General features: G+C 39.0%; 1 protein-coding gene across 3 annotated transcripts in view; it reads left to right on the forward strand.

Moving 5' to 3' along the window:
- The window catches only part of fnbp1l (formin binding protein 1-like), a 373,280-nt gene that overhangs the window by 76,730 nt on the left and 276,085 nt on the right, over window positions 1-20,465 (forward strand). For all 3 annotated transcript variants that reach the window (XR_007935965.1, XM_028812172.2, XM_028812171.2), the window contains exons 4-5: window positions 14,833-14,980; window positions 20,224-20,286. Coding sequence is in view for 2 of the 3 variants with exons in the window: in XM_028812172.2 (XP_028668005.2) it covers window positions 14,833-14,980; window positions 20,224-20,286 (211 nt within the window). In the remaining variant the exon portion in view is untranslated. The remainder of the gene's footprint in view (window positions 1-14,832; window positions 14,981-20,223; window positions 20,287-20,465) is intronic.

A 20,465-nucleotide genomic window follows, 5' to 3' on the forward strand; every position in this document is an offset into this window, starting at 1 on the left:
TGCGCTTTGTAAACACCTTCCATCTATAGCACCAATTGGGAGGTTTAGTGATGTCCTCAGCTTGGCCCTGCCACAGTCGCTCTAGTAGAGTACCAAGAAGACAGTCAAGCTTGACAATAGAGGAGTAAAAATCGTAACAAGGTTTATGTAGATGAAACAGTGAGAAGATCATTACTGAGCCTTGAGTGGTGTGAGCAGAGGGCTGGTGCATCTACCCGACCATGGCTCCTCCCCCTGAGCCAACATCCTGGAGGGTATGCCTACACATGACTTAATTCACGTGATCCAACGTAGCGTGCAACATGTTTCGCATTTTGGAATATTCTGGATTTTTTTTTCTAAATATTTTCATGCAGATACGAAGGGCCAAATGTATGTACATGTAAGTTCAGCATTGGATTGACCGAAGATACAGTGCCAACTGTATGTTACTTCTTCTGAATGATGTGGAGCAAAGTGTGGTGCTATTAGGGGTTTACATGGGACCTATTGCTTCGAAGCAGTTGCGACTTCATGGCGGAGATTATTGCTTTTGTGCAATGTATGGTGTGGTGCACCAGACTGGTGTCTATGAGGAGTGATGCAGTGCACAGTGTCATGCAATTGGGAGTCCAAGGGGGAACCCTCTTCTACCTTATTGCTTTGAACCGATCACGACTTCACAGGGGAGGGAAAGTACTTTCTTCGATATGGTGCATGGAGTGGCGCGTCAGAGAAGCGGCTATGAAGGGTGATGTAGCAAGAAATGTGTCACTGCATCTTCACCAATAACTCTCAAGTCCAAGCTACTAACAGATTTGTAAGATGGCACCAGTGCTTGTGGTCAACCAATCAGAACAATTTGTTGCCTGAGCCCCACCCACAATAGTTCCTGGTTGAACAAAGAGTACATACCCTGGAGTAGAAACTAAACAAAGGTACCAGAAACTATCTTATAGGAACTAAAAATGACCAGAGTTCCAGAGTTGGGAATGCTACAAAAGTTCCTGAGTCTCTATAAAGTCCTTGGTTCCTGAAAAAAGTTCCTATTGTTAGAAAGCAGCTATGGGCACCCTGTACCACCTGGTTTCCTCTGTTCAAGATTGCTTGTTGCCCCTCATTGACCATCAGCTTAATCCATGACAAATCTTCCTTTGTCTTTGTCCATTTCATATGTACAGTGTTCCAGTTTACCACTGTATTGATAATTAAGCACAAGAGCAAGCAGCAAAGGCTGTCATCTTGCCAGAAGATGCATTCTCAGCTACTACTAATGCAGAATTTACTTTTTCTGAAAGTTAAACTTCTAATATAAACACAGCAGCACGACATTAATGTAAACAGCCAATCACTGCAAGCTCAGTGCCTGATGCAATAGGCAGAGACTGCACCTAGACTTTATAACGTGGCCCACACAGCCAGCTACCTTTGTGCCCTTGGTTCTCATTCCGAATGAATGTTTGCATTGTTTTCTTTATTCTTCTTATGGCTTTACTGAGTTAGATTAGAAAGACAAAACTGGGTGAAAGGAGAAGTAATCCTTCTGAAACAAAACTACAAATCTAAAACTTAATTTCTACCTCATCATCTTTTAAATCTGTCTTAGAAAGCCTACTAATTTATAGCAGGTTTGAAATGGATGGTCTTTTTTAATGTTAGATTAATTTTTTTGGTTGTTTTCTATTTAGAAAGATGAAGAGATTTATACTTTGTCACAGAAAACACAGATTAGCCGGAATCCCAGTCAGAATGGACGGTTTCTTACCCAGCTGGGAAGCCATTATCATGGAGGGATAGGCATCATGACCGAGTTGTTTGCTGGTACCTTTCCCAGACGGGAGACCATAATAATGGAAGGTCAGAGGGATGCAGTGTCCCAGAGCCATGTATTCCACCTTTACACAGAATTGAGAAATTGTTCTGGTGGAACTCCCGTTGGTATACCCACAGGGCATATTCAGAAATGTAGTCATGATGGACGACCCCATTGGAGTACTTGGATGCCACCTGGGGAAGCTGCTGGGAAACTTTGTCCGTACTTTGGGGGGGGCTTCCACCTGATTTGAAAGAACGTCTGTCATACAATGCTATGGCACAGGAAGTGCTCCTGGGTCCTTCATTATAGAAGCCCCCTCAACTGAATATGAGAGTCTGAATCTGGAGGTAGTGGACTGCGCTTGTAGAGAGGTGTGAAAGGAGAGGAGGGTGGAAGGATTATTGTTATACTGTAGGGTGTGGAGTTCCCTGAAATAAGCGGAAACCTGTTGAAGGTATTGTCACAAATAAAAGAACATTCAATGGAACCTGTACTGGTCTGTGCATTGTTGTGTCTTGAGTTTAGGGCCTGGTGGTGCCTCCTATGGATCACAACTTTTAAGTCTAACAAATTTATCAACAAAGTTTCTGAAATGTGGAAGTACCATTAGAAGCTGAGACTGAGTGACAATCCTAATCAGTGGTTCTATACAAAAGTATGCTGTGGTTCTGTGCTCCAGTAAAACAATAATGTAATATTTTCTGTATACATAATCTTAAATTGGACAAGTTGTTCATAGAGCATTGCAACAAAACACACATCTTCCATTGTCTCATCACCAAGCAGATGTTTTCCCTCATCTGTTTCTTTAACATTGGATGACTGCTTAATATGTCTGCTAAGGCCAAATTAAAAGAGGAACAAAATATTTTTATTGAGCAATCATTAAAACAAAAAATAAAGACAGTAGCACAATCTCTGAGAAATACCTACCTGAGAGGTCTATGTTGTGATTGTCATTTTGAAAGTAATACAGATGTACATTGTTACCATTCTGTGAACTTGTTAACCTCCTCACTTGCACCAAAAGACCACATCTGGAATGAAAGAATATTTTCTGCTACACGTAATAAGGCAGCTGGCGAGCACAGGCATTACTGTCAGAATCTAGTGGTGGGCGGGCGGGCGTTTGTGCATGCAAGCTGCCAAATACCCGTATCCTGTTGCTGAATTTCAAGGAGTGCAAGATGGAGTGAAATCTTACAATCACTTACACGGGCATCATTTGCTTCATTTAAAACCTTTGAATTAGTCTTCATTTTGCATGGGTTTGTATTGCAAAGTTATTCTGCAAAGACTGTTTTCTAAAATTCCATACATTAGTTTTTTGTACTAATATACATGAGTTGCATGTTTCTAGGATTTATGATTTACTGTTTCTTAGTCCATTACCATGTCAACATTGTTTAATGCCAATAATGTTTCTATTGTGCTATTACTGAGTTTCAAAGATTCATTATTGTCTAGTCATCATTTACCAGGATACTCACACTTCATATATCATAGTCAAGAAATGGACTACAGAAGGCTGGCAAAGATGCTTCTAAGTCTGGCTCGTCTTTGACATTGATGGCAGTAGAAAATGTTGCCACTAGTGATGAGCAAAGCCTGGAGATTTCGTTTCACTGTGAGTTCTTCGAAATCACAGAAATATTTGTGAACTTCACAGAACTCCGCAAAATACCTTGAAGTCAATAAGGAAAGAGGAACTGAACTATTTTTGAGTAGATTATAATGGTGCACAGCATCCCTGAGAGCTATGGAAGCATCTGCCAACTATATGGATCGATTATTGTGGCCAAAAATGTGACCTGAGCTGTGAGATGGCAGTGTTTACCGCTTTGCCTACAGGCCTCAAACAACAAAAGTTTCAGACAGAATGATCACCACAAACAAACAAAGTATAAATAAGTAAATAAAACAGAGATCATTACACTGTAGAGTTGCATGATGTGGCGGTACTAAAAAGGGAAAGATAAACCCAAGTTTTCAATCCCTCAGCTCCCCTTCCTCATCACTCACTATCGCAATTGTCAGTAAATGCTTCAGCGTGTTCAGAACTTCACGAAGGGAATTGCTTGGACACGATCTGCATTTCAAGGATACTGAGTGCATGACGGCATGGCGTGCACCTAGGAGGCTGGGGTAAGATAGAGGGGGATGTTGGACTTATGGTTTATTTGCTTCAGAGCCATCTTTGATCTGGTACTGAGCTCCAGATGCTGGTATTGATAACAAAGTCAAAATTTTAGTGTTGATCCAACATTATTGCGCTCACACAGTTTCAGTCTTGGCCCTGCCATAAAGTAGTAGTTGGCTCATTCCATTTTTTGAATTTGTGTCTCTGATCGCAGCTGATCTTTTTTGTTTCCCATTTATCTGTGCAGATGCCTCCTACTTTTTACTTCCATCAAGAAGAAACAACTTTTAAAACAGTAATACGTCTTTTTGCTATTATTTCACAGGGTCTCTTATAAGGTGAGGGGGGAGGGAAGAGCTCCTTTAAGGCTTGTTTTGAGATGTATTTGTACATATGGCTAATTATGCATACAAATTATTTGTCTAGTGCTCTGCTACCAGCGCACATGGATCAGTGTGATATATCCTATGGCAGTACTTATAAAATGTCCTTACTTTGGGTAGCTGATGAACCCCTCAAATGAAAATATTGCAAGTTTGAGTACTGATCATGTCCTTACAGTAGACAAATGGGTAGGTTTGACGCGTTTCTAGGGAAAGAATGTTTGCCTAAATCTGCTGCATAGAATTTCCAGGAAAATATTCGCAGAAAAATGTCACCAGCAAACACAGCATATTCGCAGCAAAAAGTCAAATTTTGCCAATCAACACGAGTTGCCACTATGGTTTAAATTGTAATAGAAAATCTTGTTGACTTCAGTTTATGATATGTGTGCCACGTTTCAGCACAGATTTATAGTGGCAGAACTGGCAACCTGGCCACCCACCTCTTCTGCTGGAGGTCTATCATCTGTTATGTCATGGGAGCAGTGCTATGTTAAGGGGAATTGAACCTTAATGGCCCATCCAGACCCTAATAAAATATCTATCAATAGAGATCACTGTCAGTTGCTTCAGCTGTATTATTATATTTTTGCTCCATTTTGTGCCTTTTTTGATAATTTATCTTCATTTTTTTTAACTTGCTAGAAATCTTCTATCATTTTCAGAGGCTGAGAATAGTATGTCATGATATCATATGGGGTGGTCATGTGATGTACTTGATCTTAGTGTATGTATTGGGAAACTATATATACTGAACAGGAAGCGCGGTTAGATCATCAGTTCTTCTGATCTTTTTTGGAGAGAAGCCAGGTTCTGTCATTTTGGCATTTATTCCTGATGCACTTTTCAGTCTCTGCCTCTGCATTTCAACATCGTTTACTTTGCCTTTTAGAGTATATTTCTGTTGTTTAATTAATAAAATATGTAGAGAAAAAATATCCATAATACATATGGCATAAATGCTTCTAATAATTACAGGCTGTTGTATTCTATAATTTCTACTGTAATGTAGTGATATGAAACAAAGCTTAATTTAAAAAAGTAGTTTTCACCTTTTGTCTAACACAAAATCTACATATTCTCACTCATTGATTTAGTTAATTGATTTTGGCAGTTCAACACGGCAAAACTATAAATGTATTTGCAGTTACAGGTTTTAATACTTTTTAACCATTACTTGCACTATAGCTTTTTTGCTTTTAAAATATACATTCACTATATTTACACAGTTTCTTTTTTATAGTGTACCAGCTAGGCATCCCTAATTCTTGAGGTGTATTATTATTATTATTATTATTATACTACATTTACAGTGCCCTCCATAACATTTAGGGCAAAGACACACTTTTCCTTGATTTCCCCCTCTGCTCAAGTTTAAAATTACAAATCAAACAATTCAGACATGATTAGAGTGCAATTTGCATACTTTAATTTAAGGGAATTTTCGTACATTTCGGTCACAGCATATAGAAACGACAACACTTTGTATACATGGTCCCCACGTTTCAGGGCACCATAATGCCCTTTACTGTGGAGGGCACTGCATATAGTGCTCTTCTTGATATCCAAGTGCTTTACACCAGGATGATGCAATGGCAGCCATTATTACGGCAGCATGCTCACCACTCATTAGCTATTAGGTGGTGAATATGTGTGAGAGAGATAGTTAGCCAATTAGAGACTGGGGATGATTAGGGGGGCAGAATGAACGATTCCATGATGAGCAATTTAGCCAGGATATCAGGATTAACCCTAATCTTTTGAAATGATGCCAAGGAATCTTTAATGATCACAGAGAATGAGGACCTTTGTTTCATGTGCCATATTTACAGCACAACCTCCCCCTGCTGGCATCACTAACACCTTTTCCAGCAGCAACACAATCTTTTTTCTAGATCGTCTTCCATCCAAGTTCTGGCCAGGTCTGAACATACTTCGCTTCAGGTGGACCCATTGTGAAGCGTATGGTGGTGGTGTTATGGCTGCTGATCAACCGTGCCTGTAAATATGGATTACTGTTTAAGTTATGCAGTACTTGTCTTACCAAAACTGTATGAAACACACTAACAAATATAATAAACACATTACAAACCTTAAAAACAAAACTGCAAATCTGTTCAATATTCATAAGATGTTTATCAAGAAGATACAAAGCTAACACGCTTAACAAGTTTACAAGTAAAATAGACAAATTTTGCTGTTAAGGTAACAAGCCTCTTGATTACTAGGCAGCATCTTTATCTTTTTATAACTGAAAATGTGAACCGCTATAATAAATACAAGCTTGTTTATCATCTACACTCAGGTGAGCGGTGTCCCTTTAAATTCAAAGACAAAATAAGAAGGTCTGAATTAATTAAAGTAGCTTTTCTTGCCAATTGTCAGATTTCACAGGGTGGCTCCTCTGATTCCATTTTCTCAGTTTATTACTCCATTTTCTTGAATGTAGATGTTAATATTCTGGTCTGTCTCTCTCTCTCTCTGTCTTTCTCAGAAAATCTACAGTTACTGCTGTTAGTTTTGTAGGAAGTAAGACGTATGCTCGCTCAGCTACTGTAATACATCACGTAAAGGAGCATTGCAATTAAATTATTGTAAAACATAGAAATGTAGATGCTGAAAAGACTTTTTTTCTGATTGTCCATTTTACAGATCACCAACTGAGTCTTTCATAGTAAAGTCAGCTGATTTAGATTGCCTTTCAATCAATCAGAGCATAACTAGGGTACAACAGAAAAAGACTTTATCATGATAATGACAACAAAATTAAAAATGCGGTGCACTTCTGGCTTTCCTAAGCAACAATACCCTCTCAGGCGCCTATGGCATAACTGGTCCACCATCCATTATAATAATTGCAACATAAGAATTTAGTTGAACAAATGAGAGGAGACCATTCACTCCATCATTTAATTTGGAAAATGTCATGTTAATTATTGGAATGTGAATGTGTAGGGAAACATTAGGAATGCTGGTCATATGTCTTTAAAGTTAAGAGAATATGATTTTGTAGTTTCCATAAACAGACATCAAATGTGGTAATTATCCAGTCTGCACAAGAGCACAGTAGTAAGTACACAAGACTGACACATCTGGGGTCCTTGGTTTGTGAATTTCCCCTTGGAATTATGTATGTATGTATGTATGTATGTATGTATGTATGTATGTATGTATGTATGTATGTATGTATGTATGTATGTATGTATGTATGTATGTATGTATGTATGTATGTATCTATCTATCATATAGTGCCTTTCACATCTATCTATCTGTCTGTCTGTCTGTCTGTCTGTCTGTCTGTCTGTCTGTCTCCTACAACCCAAAAAAAATTGTGTTAGGTTAATTAGTGATTCTGAATTTACCCCCATAGGGCGTGTGCATGAATTGACCTTCAAATGGACATGTGGTGACAAAATAAAGATATAAGGCATTTCATTTTGTAACAAAAATTCATGCAATTATAGGAAACACCAAATAAGAATCTGGGAACTATCAAAAATTTCCTCCTCCCTGTTATGTAATTCCTCAAAATAAAATCCATCTGCATTTGATTACGCTTGAATAAACCGTGTTTTATAAATATTCAACAAATTATATAGATGTACGGAGTATTTAACATACAATTTTAAGACTGAAAATATACATTATTACAAAATCACTATAGATAACACTTTACAGTAATATTAAGATACTATTTCAGGAAAGAAAACGTAAATCGGAAAAACTGAACAGGCTTGTCTACCATTTATTATCTGAGTCATATTCAGGCTGTGGGTTTGTAGCTGCAAAGCATCCAATACTTCAGGAGTTGGCTTTATGGGCCCGTATATTGCATGACATTTATTTATTTTTTGTATTTTCAAAAATGAATTGATTTTCCAGCAGCATGTCCCAGGATTCTGTTTTTGGACTCCAATCAAGCCTCAGGACTATGTACAAGTTCCAAAAATACAACTAGATGTGGATAACTGAATATTTATTTGTATGCAAACTAGAGTAGTTATGGGTGTCCTAAAAGTGAACTTCTTGTTTGATTTGTTGTTGAAATTTACTTGCTTTGGAGCAGCAGGATCTCCTTTGTGTTAAAGAGAGAACTGTAGTTTATTACTTTAGCAGAAATGGGAGTTTCTGGCAGAAAGCTGAAGTTCTGTTCTTAACCATGGAAGGTTTTGAAATTTCCAGAGCTAATGTATTTTTCTACGCTTCCGTCTCATTTACTTTCTCAGATTTTTGGAAAAACATGGCCACTATGTTTGCTTTTTTGATGTAAACTGCATAGTAGAAATTACTTTTTTTAGGTTTTAATTGAATTTGCAGTATTTTAAATAAAGAATGGGCTTAGAAATTGTGTGGTCTGTCATTTTGTTTCTTACATTGAGATAGGGTTTTATATTGTTTCTGATAATTATACTATAACTTAACACTCTGTATAACAGTGAGTATTTTGAAAGAATACTGGGAAAATAATTCCATAGCTCTGGAAACCCCTGATAGCAAACTGAATCAGTTTTGTGGTTGATACAAGTCCAGTAGCGCTAACCACTAGGCCATCGTCTTGCTGGGGTTTCATTGCTATTCATGGCTTACCACAAATTACTTTGGTATTTTCCTTTGATATTATTTCATTAGATCATGTTCACTTAAAGGAAAATCTTTGAATTGATAATTTACATGGAAACACGTTTTCACTGGATAAGATTAGATTTTTTTAAACCATATTCATTTGGCAGGAAAATACTTACAGGACACAGCATGTTTTATATACTTTCTTTAAGTTTATCTGTCCACCTTAATAAAAGGATAAGTGTCTGTCCAGTTGCTATGTCTCTCTATTCCAACAGATAGCACATCACAAAGATTTATATAGCATCGGTATCCTACCTGGGGTGACATGGCATTTCAGGGGGTGTGACAAAGAGGAAGTCTGCGTTGCGATTTCCCGAAATTAACTGAGACGCATTGTCTGACTTTATCATGGTGCAATCTGTGTCTTACAGTGTGTCGTCATTTGTAGATCTATTACATGAAAAGAATTCGAGCATTGTGCCCATAACTATCACCTGTGGATGAGCTGCAGAAATGGTGTGTTCTCGTGGGCTGAGCATTCGTAAAGGCAAATAACTTTTTTTCAAGACATTTCTAATTTGGACCTTGCAATGATCCATAGAAAATGGCAAGTTCTAGTGCTGATTTCTGTGCAAGTCCTGATCGTGAAATGTCACTGATCTTGAGGTTTGATTGACATTTTTGCCATGGTAGAACAATTGGATGCAACACCTGCTGCATACTCTCAGGCCATCTCTCTCAACTGTGCATCACATCTGTTTTTGAAGTGTAGTGCAGGTGTTGTTTGGGGACAAAGCCCATCGACTGGGTTTCTTTGCTTAGTTGTGCACCAGCATCAGATGCATCACGGTGGTCTCTAATATCCCCAACTCATCAATTGTTGATCGTGTGTCATTTCCTTGTGGTGCTTGATGCATTGCGGGATACTCCAACCCCTGGATCATCAATCATGTGTCCAAGCTTCACTGGGGACACATTTACAAGATTATTCAGATTTATAAAAGTTAATTGTTCAATTTATATTTAAATTTTATGAGTTAAAGACTTTTTTGTTTCAATTTGTTCTCCTGCATGTATGTAGTTCAGTTTTTGGTTCAGTAATTAAAAATTTGACATCTTCATCTTCGATTGTGATATTACTTTTGTAAGGGGTGTGAACATAAATCAAACATTTTGTAGGAGTGCAGGTCATAGAAAAGTTTGGGAACCACTGACTACCACAGCTAGTATATATATAAAATGCTGAGATCTGTCTGTGTGATCCTTGATCTTTATCTTAATCGAAAGCTTATGGCCTGAAAAGTTCTAGAAACTCAGAAGTTCTGGAAACCCAGAAAATTTAATGTGGCAATTTTATCAAAGTGATCTGTGGTGGTAGGTTTATAATTGAACAGTGATTGCAAAACCAAGTGACATTAGTGAAAGAAAAGAAATAGTAGTGACACCTGCAGAACATCAAGCAAATTACAGAGCCCGATCACATGACAAAGAAGAAGAAAAATAGAACCATCTGCCGAGCGTCAACTGAGGAATACAAAATGCAAGAATAACTAAAGCTGATATAACATTACACAACTTTTTATTATGGATTATGTCAGGTTTGCCAATCACAGTTGCTTCTCTCATCGCTGCACCATGTCAAATTGCACGGCTGAAAATTGTAGCCCATGTTACATTTAGTAACTTAGTGCCCATCTTTCGGCGCAATTGTTTTTGCTCGTTTTTCTCCTAGTCAATAGCATGCATCCTGACTTGCCTAGAGCTGTTTGAAGGCTTAACAGATGCAGCAAGTACAGTAGCAATCTCTGCCCTTTTTTCCATTCCGTTATAGCTTGTAAAATATGAGACATCAGACAGACAATCTTGTTTGTGAGGTTCTAACCACGTGTGTTTCTCCTTCCCTGTTGCTACATTCTATGTATTGTACTTCCGGATGACCATTCCTTGGTTGTTAGCTCTCCTGCATACACAGCCCACCTCTCTGACTTGGGAGAAAAATCATACAGGTTTGATTCTATCATAAACCAGTTGCGAGTTAGTTGGTCTTAATCGTTAGGGAATGTCACTCTAGGTGATCATCTTCAAGGGAGCACGCCTCTGACTGGCTAAGATTATTTAAATGAAGGCTACGACTGAAAATCGCTGGAAAAATCTTTTAATGTGAAATGGCCTTAAGACATAGAAATGCTTTTTGACAATTGGGCAGAGTTTTCAGCTTATATTTAGCTTTTTGTTGGGTTACACGACCTCCTCCCATAAGAAAACTAGATGCTGAACCATATTGAGAAGCAACACATAATCCTGAATATGGAGCAATTGAACAGCTGACAAACACTATGGCTCATAGGCATGCAAGACAAAGTCCAGGATACAGAATACAAGAAAAAGAATTGCATGGCGACAAACAAAAACATCGCCAATTAGCCGAAACGTCTGATAATGTGAAATTGCTTTTACATCATTACATCAATGTTTCTTTGAAGATCACTACTTAGCAAAAATCTTGATCAATGTCGAGCTGGATTTGTTTCATATTGAAAATGAAAGACTGCGTTGCCAAATAGAAAAGTTCTCTTTGCTCTAGATGAGCCACCAGAAGTTATAAATAACATTACGACTTCTGGAGGAGCAGAAAGAGCTGACTGTTTAGAAAACTTAAGGAGTATCAACAGCTTCTAATCTTTAACTTGCTTTTTATTTGCCTTTTATTTTAGGACTGTGTTTAACAAATTAAAGAATGTTTTCCATTTATCCTTTAATTTGTAATCTGTTTTACCCAATAGAGAATCATGAAGTGTCAGAGCCTATTTTTGTAACATTGGGTACAAGGCAGGAAAGAACCCTGGATGGGTCTCTCTGCACATACACAAGTACATCCAAGCTCGGCTGTAAAATGCCATTTACAGTATATTATGAGTTTAATTCGGTGGAATATTAGAGGCTGAGTTTTTAGGAAGAGACGAGAGACTAGTCAGATGTAGCCAAGTTTTCATACACAAGAAATGATTTGCTGAAACACTGGATCAGAAACTTTAACGTGGAAGATTGTGGGTTCGCTTCCCAGTTCCTCCCTGTGTGGATAGCGCTTTGAGTACCGAGAAAAGCGCTATATAAATGTAATGAATTATTATTTAAATTCAGAAAGCAGACCAAAAGCTCACCGTTCTACACAAAAACTTTATATAACAATTCAACTGTTTTTTTGATGATTGTTAACACTGTGGTACCACTTTATTTTAGAGTTCGGACACGTAACGCGATATGCGGTCACTCATATATGGTTGCTGGCATGATATCACAGATAACAGAGCACTTGAGTCAAAAACACAGCATCATAATGACTAGATACTCCATGAAAATAATGAAACAAAATGGTGGTAGCCACAGGTAAACACGATGATGTCACCAAGTAACATTAAAATAACTATATGAAAATAGCATTTAATTTTACATACAGAAAACTTCCAGTAAACATAAACATGGCTCTAACAAATTTCTAACAGTTTAGAGGTGCCAGTCAAACTAAGCCGTGCAGGTTGGGAGGAGGGAGGATACAAGAGAAAATGATGAACACCTATAGAGATGTAGGGAGCACATACAAAGATCACACTTCTAATAACTAAGGCTGACTAGAGCTGTGAAGCAGCAGCACTAGCTAGCAAGTTTTTCTTATTGCTAAGTTTTATGTTAAATATTTAAGCAAAGCTTGTATTTTAAGTTAACATTTTAATATGCAATACAGACACAAGCAGAGTGCATAAATTTCAGAGGCAAATGTATCAATAGGGTATTCTGGGTATGTGCCCAGGGGCCCATGACGGCAAGGGGACTTTTCACCAAAATCCCACCCCCACCCCTCCTTGAAACCAATGAAACAATCGAGTATCCATGACTTGAAATGACCAAGGGGGGACTTGATGAAACAATCAGAGTATCTGCAAATTAAAATGATTAAGGGGTACTTGATGAAATGATCAAGTATCCGTGAGTCAAAATGACCAAAGGATACTCCCCCCACCCTCGGGGGCACACTACTTTAAATGACCCAGTGTCATCACGCTGCATTGTTAAAAGTATGAGTTGCATTGTATGAAGTGTGATCAGCTCTCTGTTAGGGAGTTGAGTCACCCATGGGACTGTCGGGATCTTGATCCTACCATAGTAACATTGACAGAGTGTGAAGAGTGCGTATGAAATGCTGTGAACTTGCACTACAAAGCATCTCAGTTTAAACATTTGCACTATGGCATACTTTCGGTGATTATCCGTAAACCCATGACTTCTGGCTAGGGAGCAGTCTCCTTGCAGTGTGAGCTAATAGGCCTCCATTAGACAGCTACGTAGCGATTGCTTCTGAACACTGTGAGCAGAATGCTTCCTGGTAATGTCACTTGATCTGTCTTTCTCTGTGTCATCCCATGCCATTTTTGCACAGCGTCACGTCAAGTGAATTGCTGCTAATTCACACCATGAAGCTGTTTGAAGCTTTGCACTCTGGTACGGAACTGCCACTGGCTAGCCATGAGCCCATATCATCTGGCTTAGAAGCAATCTCCCTGCTACATGAGCTAACAGGAGAACTACATTAGTCAGTGTGAGATGTTCAGCCCGGACACAACCATTGGCCCCAGAAGTCCAAATCCCGCACACTCACAGTGCTTCCCGCACCCAACACCCTTACTCGAGCCTTCTACTGTCCGTGGGCTGCCTCTCCTCTCCTCACAGGAGCTTAGTCCTGCTCCCGCTCCCGACTCTAACTCCCCGACTGTAGAAAGGCGGCCCCTTTTATATTCACCCAGATGTGGTCCAGGTGCTTGCTGATGACCTTCCGGCGGCACTTCCTGGTTTGGCGGAAGTCTCGCACTAGCACCCGGAAGCACTCCGGGCATCCCTGGAAGGTTCTTCCTCTACCTGTCCAGGTGTGGCGGAAGTGCAGGTTTCCTGGGTTGCACAATGCTCGGGGCACCCCCTGGCGGTGGCCACGGGCCCCTATAGGTTTGAGTTTCCTGTCTCGGTCCCCGTGGTCCCCTCCTTATCCAGGGCAGTTGCCCCCTCGTGGCCCGGGGGACGTATAAACTGCCTCCTGGTCCTTCCAAGCATCCCGGCTGGGTCTGGCCCCCAGCCTCCTGTGACATCAGCCATGCAGAGACTGCCTCCTAACACTGCGAGTGAAGCGCTTCCTTTTGACATCAGCCGATCTCTATCAGCCCCGCCTTTTTTGCACAGTGTCACCAATACACTTCATTTGTCTGTAGTGCAAATCCCATCCTCGCCGCCAAGTGAATCACCATCGTCTCACATCATGAAGCATCTCAGTTTTTAAGGTTTGCGCTGTGGTAAGTAACTTTGAATGGCCAACCACAAACCCGCACCATCTAGCTCAGAAGCAATCTCCCTTCAGCATTAGCTAATAGGAGAACTCCATTAGCCAGCCACACAGAGGGTACCTATGATATAATTGTCTTTTATATCAAATAATAATGCACAGACACAAGTAAAAGGAAATTCTGTTCTTTGCTGAAGTGCTCCGTAGTTCTGTAGAAAAAGGATACAATAAAAAAGAATCCAACAAAATTTAATGAGAAGAGCGCTGTAGAGCTAAACAGTGGTGTGTATACGTTAAAACACATTGCTTTTTTTCTTTTCAAGCAATGTATGAGGTGACACAATTTGTTCTTTCTTACTGAAATAAGAGCAGAAACAAGTGGAAAAATACAATAACTAAAACCTTGTGCCCTGTGTTGGCTGGGATTGGCTCCAGCAGACCCCCGTGACCCTGTGTTCGGATTCAGCGGGTTGGAAAATGGATGGATGGATGGATAAAAGGCAATGATTCCCCAAGATACAGGATGATAATTATATATCACTTTAATTATACTAGATACAGTCTAATGTGATTACATTTAATGGTCCTTTAACAAAGTTATTGTTTTCTGTTTCCTTTCCAGGTTTACCTCATGTCTGTCATTTTATAATATCCTGAATGAGCTTAATGATTATGCTGGGCAGAGAGAGGTTGTGGCAGAAGAGATGGGGCACAGAGTTTATGGAGAGCTTATAAAGTATTCACATGAACTGAAGACAGAAAGAAAACATGTAAGTACTTTTCACTCGGGGTTTTCCCACTGTTTGGATGACACTGTAATGCAGATAGCTAGAATGTGATTTGTGCTTCTGATACTTACTGTACTTGTTTGTTTAATAGAGAACACTATTATATAATAATATTATAATAATATACTTTTTTGGCTGACACCTTTATCCAAGGAGACTTGCACCATTTAAGAGTTGGTTACATTTCTTTTATTTGTCTTTTTCCAAATGGGGCACAGGCACGTGGAGTGACTTGCTCATGGTAATTAAACAGTGTCAATGGTGAGATCTGAACCCACAGCATCAGGATTTAGCGTCCAAGACCTTAACCACTACAGATCACTTCTTGCCAATAGATTTGGTTCCAGGGTAATCATTTTAATGGAGTGTGGTGATATTTTGGATGGCAATTAGGTCAGGTCAAGTTGGGAAGCATGCACTGGTACAGCGCGTTGCCACACCTACCACATAATGAAACAGCTTGGGATCTTGGTGACATGGTTGGCAAACCCCCAGGCAGACACACGGTCCAGTTAAAGAAATGACCATCTTTCTGCTGCAGCCAGGTATGATGTGGGCATCCCCTTGGCCTGGTCCAGCCGCTCAGGTCCTTAATAATGAGTGTGCTGCGAGCTGGATCAACCTTGGGGAATCACACCACTTGGCCGTAGTGCCATAACTGACGCTCCCACACAATGCAGGTGATGTGCCTCATTCTGGACCCCTTGAGAATCCAGCTTCTTGTTTGACACAAAGTCAAACCAGTGGTATCTAAGGATTCCCCGAAGAAACATTACTGAAGGAGTCCAGTCTTCGTCTTAGCACATGTAAGTAAGAATTTCCTCTGTACATGTGGCAACAATGACCTTAGAAAACATTATAGCTTTATGTAGAATTTGGATATAATTGTTACGAACTAGGAGTCCCAATGCACTAAAGAGACCCAACATTTTCAAAAACCCTTCCAATGATACTCACTGGGTTACCGTCAAAACCCCTGCTGGATAAGAGGGCAAACGCAGTATCTTTGTAAAATAAAAAGTTTGATCTCACAAAATGCTCCGTTACACCGTAAATCCATAAAGAGCACAAAAGGCAATCCTAGGTGAATAGAGACCCCCAACACCAGAATCCAAAGAGTGGACTAAAGACAGAGCATACAGGTTTAAAATGCAATAAATCACAATAGCAACCCAATAACTTGCCAAAAACTCCCAAGTGCATTTGAAATGAACCGCCAGGAACTGTTTTGAGTTCCTCCGGATTTGTAGGGTGGAGGGTAGTTCCTGGCAGTGATTGGAGGATTCTCAAGGGAACCAGCCATAAAACACATGGAAAATAACCCAGGCATAGATACAGTAAATGAAATGTAAAGAATGCTGCAAATCATAAACAAAAGAAACAGTAACGTATACAAATAGAGAAAAAAATGTGCAACAAAGACACAAGAGCACAATAGACTGTCTCTTTTTATGTATTTTGCAAGGTGTGTGAGATGAGCTGGGCAGCTTATATTTTGGTTTGAATTTTGCACTGCTCATTGTGCTGAGTGTTTGTATGTCTCCAGTGATGACATCTCTTGACAAATGTAGTACCTGGTATGATCCCTGCAAAACATATCCCCGCATGATACTATAAAAGTACTGAAAACTCTGATTTTAATATGGTATACAGTAGTACCAGCATTTTAGGATTTTCGGTACTGAAAGTAAAGGTCAGTTTTCTTCTTAATTCTTCCTAATTTCCACTCCACACAGACTGCTTGACAACAGGGTAACATCACTTTTTTTCATTTTGACCCTTCTCAGTGCTTACTGCCCTCTCTGTATGAAGTGTACAGTGGCATTACTAAGGAAATGTTTTCTTTCTTGCATTAAAACAGGGAGGGTTTCGAGTGATGGTAACCCTCAACTTAATCATGCAGCTCCCAGTTATGAAATGTGTGTTTTTATAGATGATGGGGTAGCAATCTTTATAATAATACTTTTTATACTGAAAAATATCATGGGGCTGCTAATGATAATTAAAACGCCCAGTTCACTATTGCTGCTCCATTGCCAAAATATCAGTTTAACCCTGGTAGTGTTCTTCAGTATAAATTTATTTTAAATTACTCATAACTTACTTATTTCTATAAGAAAACAAGCATTTGAACCTCAGCCTGAGTAGGACGCCTGGCTAAGATATAACAATAGATCATTATGCCTTTCATCAGTGCCTTTTTCAGGTATCCATGATCAAGAAATTTTTGTCATAAATCCTTAAAGGAAAAGGCTGGCTGCAGCCTGCTTTAAAACCCATTACATATCTTCTTATATAATATGCTACCGTGGCTGTTCATTTGTCTGTCCAGGATTTTAAATCACCTGTAGCTCGCAAACCGTTTGAACTATTGACCTGAAATTTGGTGTACATATACTACGTGACTCCTATTATCCCCTTTCAGGGTGATGATTGACCTCCAAGGTTATTCCTCTTTTTATTTTTATGTAGAATCAACTCTCGGCAGTGGCCAGCAGGGCGGCCATGCGGCACATGTGTACGGGCGCTGTTCTCATCCCTACCACCTTCGCCGTCACTTCCCCTACCTATCTCTTTATATCTGAAATCACTCTTGAGGCAGATTTTTTTTTTTGTTCTTTATTTCGCCTTATACAATTTCTTGGTGCAAAGAGAATTATCTGCAACTTAACATCAGCAAAACCAAGGAACTGGTTATTGACTTTTGCTGCACCAAAGGGCCTCTATGTCCAGTCATGATTCAGGAAGTGGATGTAGAGGTGGTCAACTCTTACAAGTACTTAGGGGTCCACATCAATGACTGTTTAGTCTGGTCTTGGAACACAGAGGAACTATTTATGAAAGGGCAGAACAGGCTCTTTTTGTTAGGAGACTGTGTTCCTTTAGTGTAGGAAGTGACATCCTTCACATTTTCTAAAACTCTGTGATAGCCAGTGCAACGTTCTTTGCTGCGGTGTGCTGGGCTCAGTTATGGAACCCACTCTGAACCCCCTGGGGGTAGAGGTGAAGGAGAGAATGAAGACAAAATTGATGGCCATTATGAACAATGCTGCACATCCTCTCTCTGACACACCAACACTGAGGACTTTCAGCCAACGAATCATTCAACAGAAGTGTGTCTAGAAATGCTCCTAGGGCAGTGGTGTCGAACTCCGATCGTGGAGGGCCACAGTGGCTGCAGATTTTCATTCTAACCATCTTCTTAATTAGTAACCAGTTTTCGATGCTAATTAACTTCTTTAGCCTTAGTTTTAATTAGCTTGGCTCACCCCCCCCCCTTAGTTGTTTTTTTTCCTTAACTAGCAGCCGGACAGTAATGAGACACAAAACAAGCCTCCACATGACCAGCTCACCTGTACCCATCAAACAAAATGTGAAAATAAAGAAAGGTGAAGGTCTCAGTAAGGCTGATCTCTCAGGTCACCAAGAAAATAGTAGAATAGCAACAGTTTTGGAAATGTCTGCTGTGACAGAATGAGAGCAGCAACAAGCCATGGAATTGAATAACGGGTTTAATTAACACAAACAATCAGCTTCTCATTAAGGAACTGGTTAGAGTGAAATTAGTTGGAGTTTGAAGCCCCAATTTAGCTGGTCATTTGTTGGCTTGTTTCACATCTCATTTCTGTTTAGCTGTCATTTAATGAAGAAAAGAATCGATTCAGAAGACTTAATCATTAAAAACAGGGCTATTAAAATAGTGGGAAAAGAAGTTAATTAGCAGTGAAAACTGGACACTGATTAGGAAAAGGGTTAGAAAGAAAACCTGCAGCCATTGTGGCCCTCCAGGGCTTCTTTATACCAACAGCAACACACCTGTGTAATAGCTCACAGGAATTGTGACAGCCAAGTCATAATTTTTCTTTCTTGTTAATTTTCTTGCTTTTTAGTCATTCTGGTGTGTGTTTGGACCATAGTGTAGCTCTCTATCTATTGATATATCAATAAATCATAAAGAAATTGCATCACTTTCTTTACTTTTTTTTGGAACATCTAATCAGATATGTGTTATGTGTAATATGAAGTTGTTTTTTTGCTTCAAAGTGTTCACAAAAGTCTCATTATAATGTAAGGTTCTTTTTATCATTGGTGGATAAGGTAATAATGGAAATGACTAAATTATTAGCGTTGATTTACATGTATACCCCACAATACTTGTCTATTTCACCCTCACACATTGCTCAATTCTCTGTCCATCACAGTTTACTTTTTTCTCACAAACACCTTAGCAGGGGCCAGAAGCCACTCTGCTCACAAGCTGCACTTCTGCCGGTATTTACAGATGTGGCATTTCTGCCCAGATAGCTACCTTTTTAAAGGGTTGTACAAATACTCTTTAACAGAAGCCACAGTTATGCCAGTCCCCACTTGAACGTGGACTTAACGTGAGCAATCACAACTCATTTAATTAACACTTATCAGTCATTTCTAAAAGTCAGGAAACAATAAGACAATAAGACAACTTAAGTGAGGTAATACCTAAAGTTTATTTCAATCATTTCTTGTACAGTATGTGTTTGCAGAAACATCAGCCATAAATGTTAGATATGAAAAACATAAAACCTGAACGATTCAAAGTGGGGTCACGCAGCAGGCTTTGTGTTAAGTGCCTATAGCTTTAGCTGTTGCAGTCTTTGCCTTCTTAATCCAGTTGTGATAATTTGGAATGGAGGGATAGTAAATTATAAATCTGACAGAGTTGTCTTCTCTCTCTGATGTGTCTGAAAATGCTTTTAATGCTTAATGCTTTATAGGTTTGTTTTGATGGCTATTTTATGTAAGATCTTGCATCAGCCAAATTGGACAACTGATAAACTGGACTGGTTACTTTTCATTGAGGTTACATGTAGCTGAATATGAGAAACAAATTGACTTTCAAAGTCCCATGCCCCTACTTCACATCTTCTTACAGGCATATACACACTGGTTAGTTTTTCTGACCTTCTGTTCCAAAATAAATCAAAACCTTTCCAGACTATTCTCAATTCCATGTGTACTATTGTTTTCCTTTTTTATGTATATTACACATATATCTTTGTGTTTCTGACTAAGCTATAATATTAAGTAAGCACATTAAAAAAATTCTTAAATGTCTTTAAAAGGTTCCAGTTGTGATAAAAACAGTCCTTTTAGTAAATCACTACTTTTGTTTTCTTTCAATGATTCTGTTTTCTATTTGAATATGAAGTTGTAATATATTAAACCCATGAATTTTGATATTTCAGCATCTTCAAGAAGGACGGAAAGCCCAGCAATACCTTGATCATTGTTGGAAACAGATGGATAATGTAAGTTGCAAATTTGAATTTTGCATTCCTTTTTGTATCAGTAGACCACTAACAGAAGCTTCTTAATCATTCTCAACATTCTGTATTTGTGGACATTTCTACTGTTGAAAAGAAATGCAAGAGCTGTTATGATTTTAATATAGATTATTATATTTATTCTAAACCATAGGAAGGTAAAA

Source organism: Erpetoichthys calabaricus, chromosome 10 (genome assembly GCF_900747795.2).
Source record: "Erpetoichthys calabaricus chromosome 10, fErpCal1.3, whole genome shotgun sequence".
NCBI lineage: Eukaryota > Metazoa > Chordata > Cladistia > Polypteriformes > Polypteridae > Erpetoichthys > Erpetoichthys calabaricus.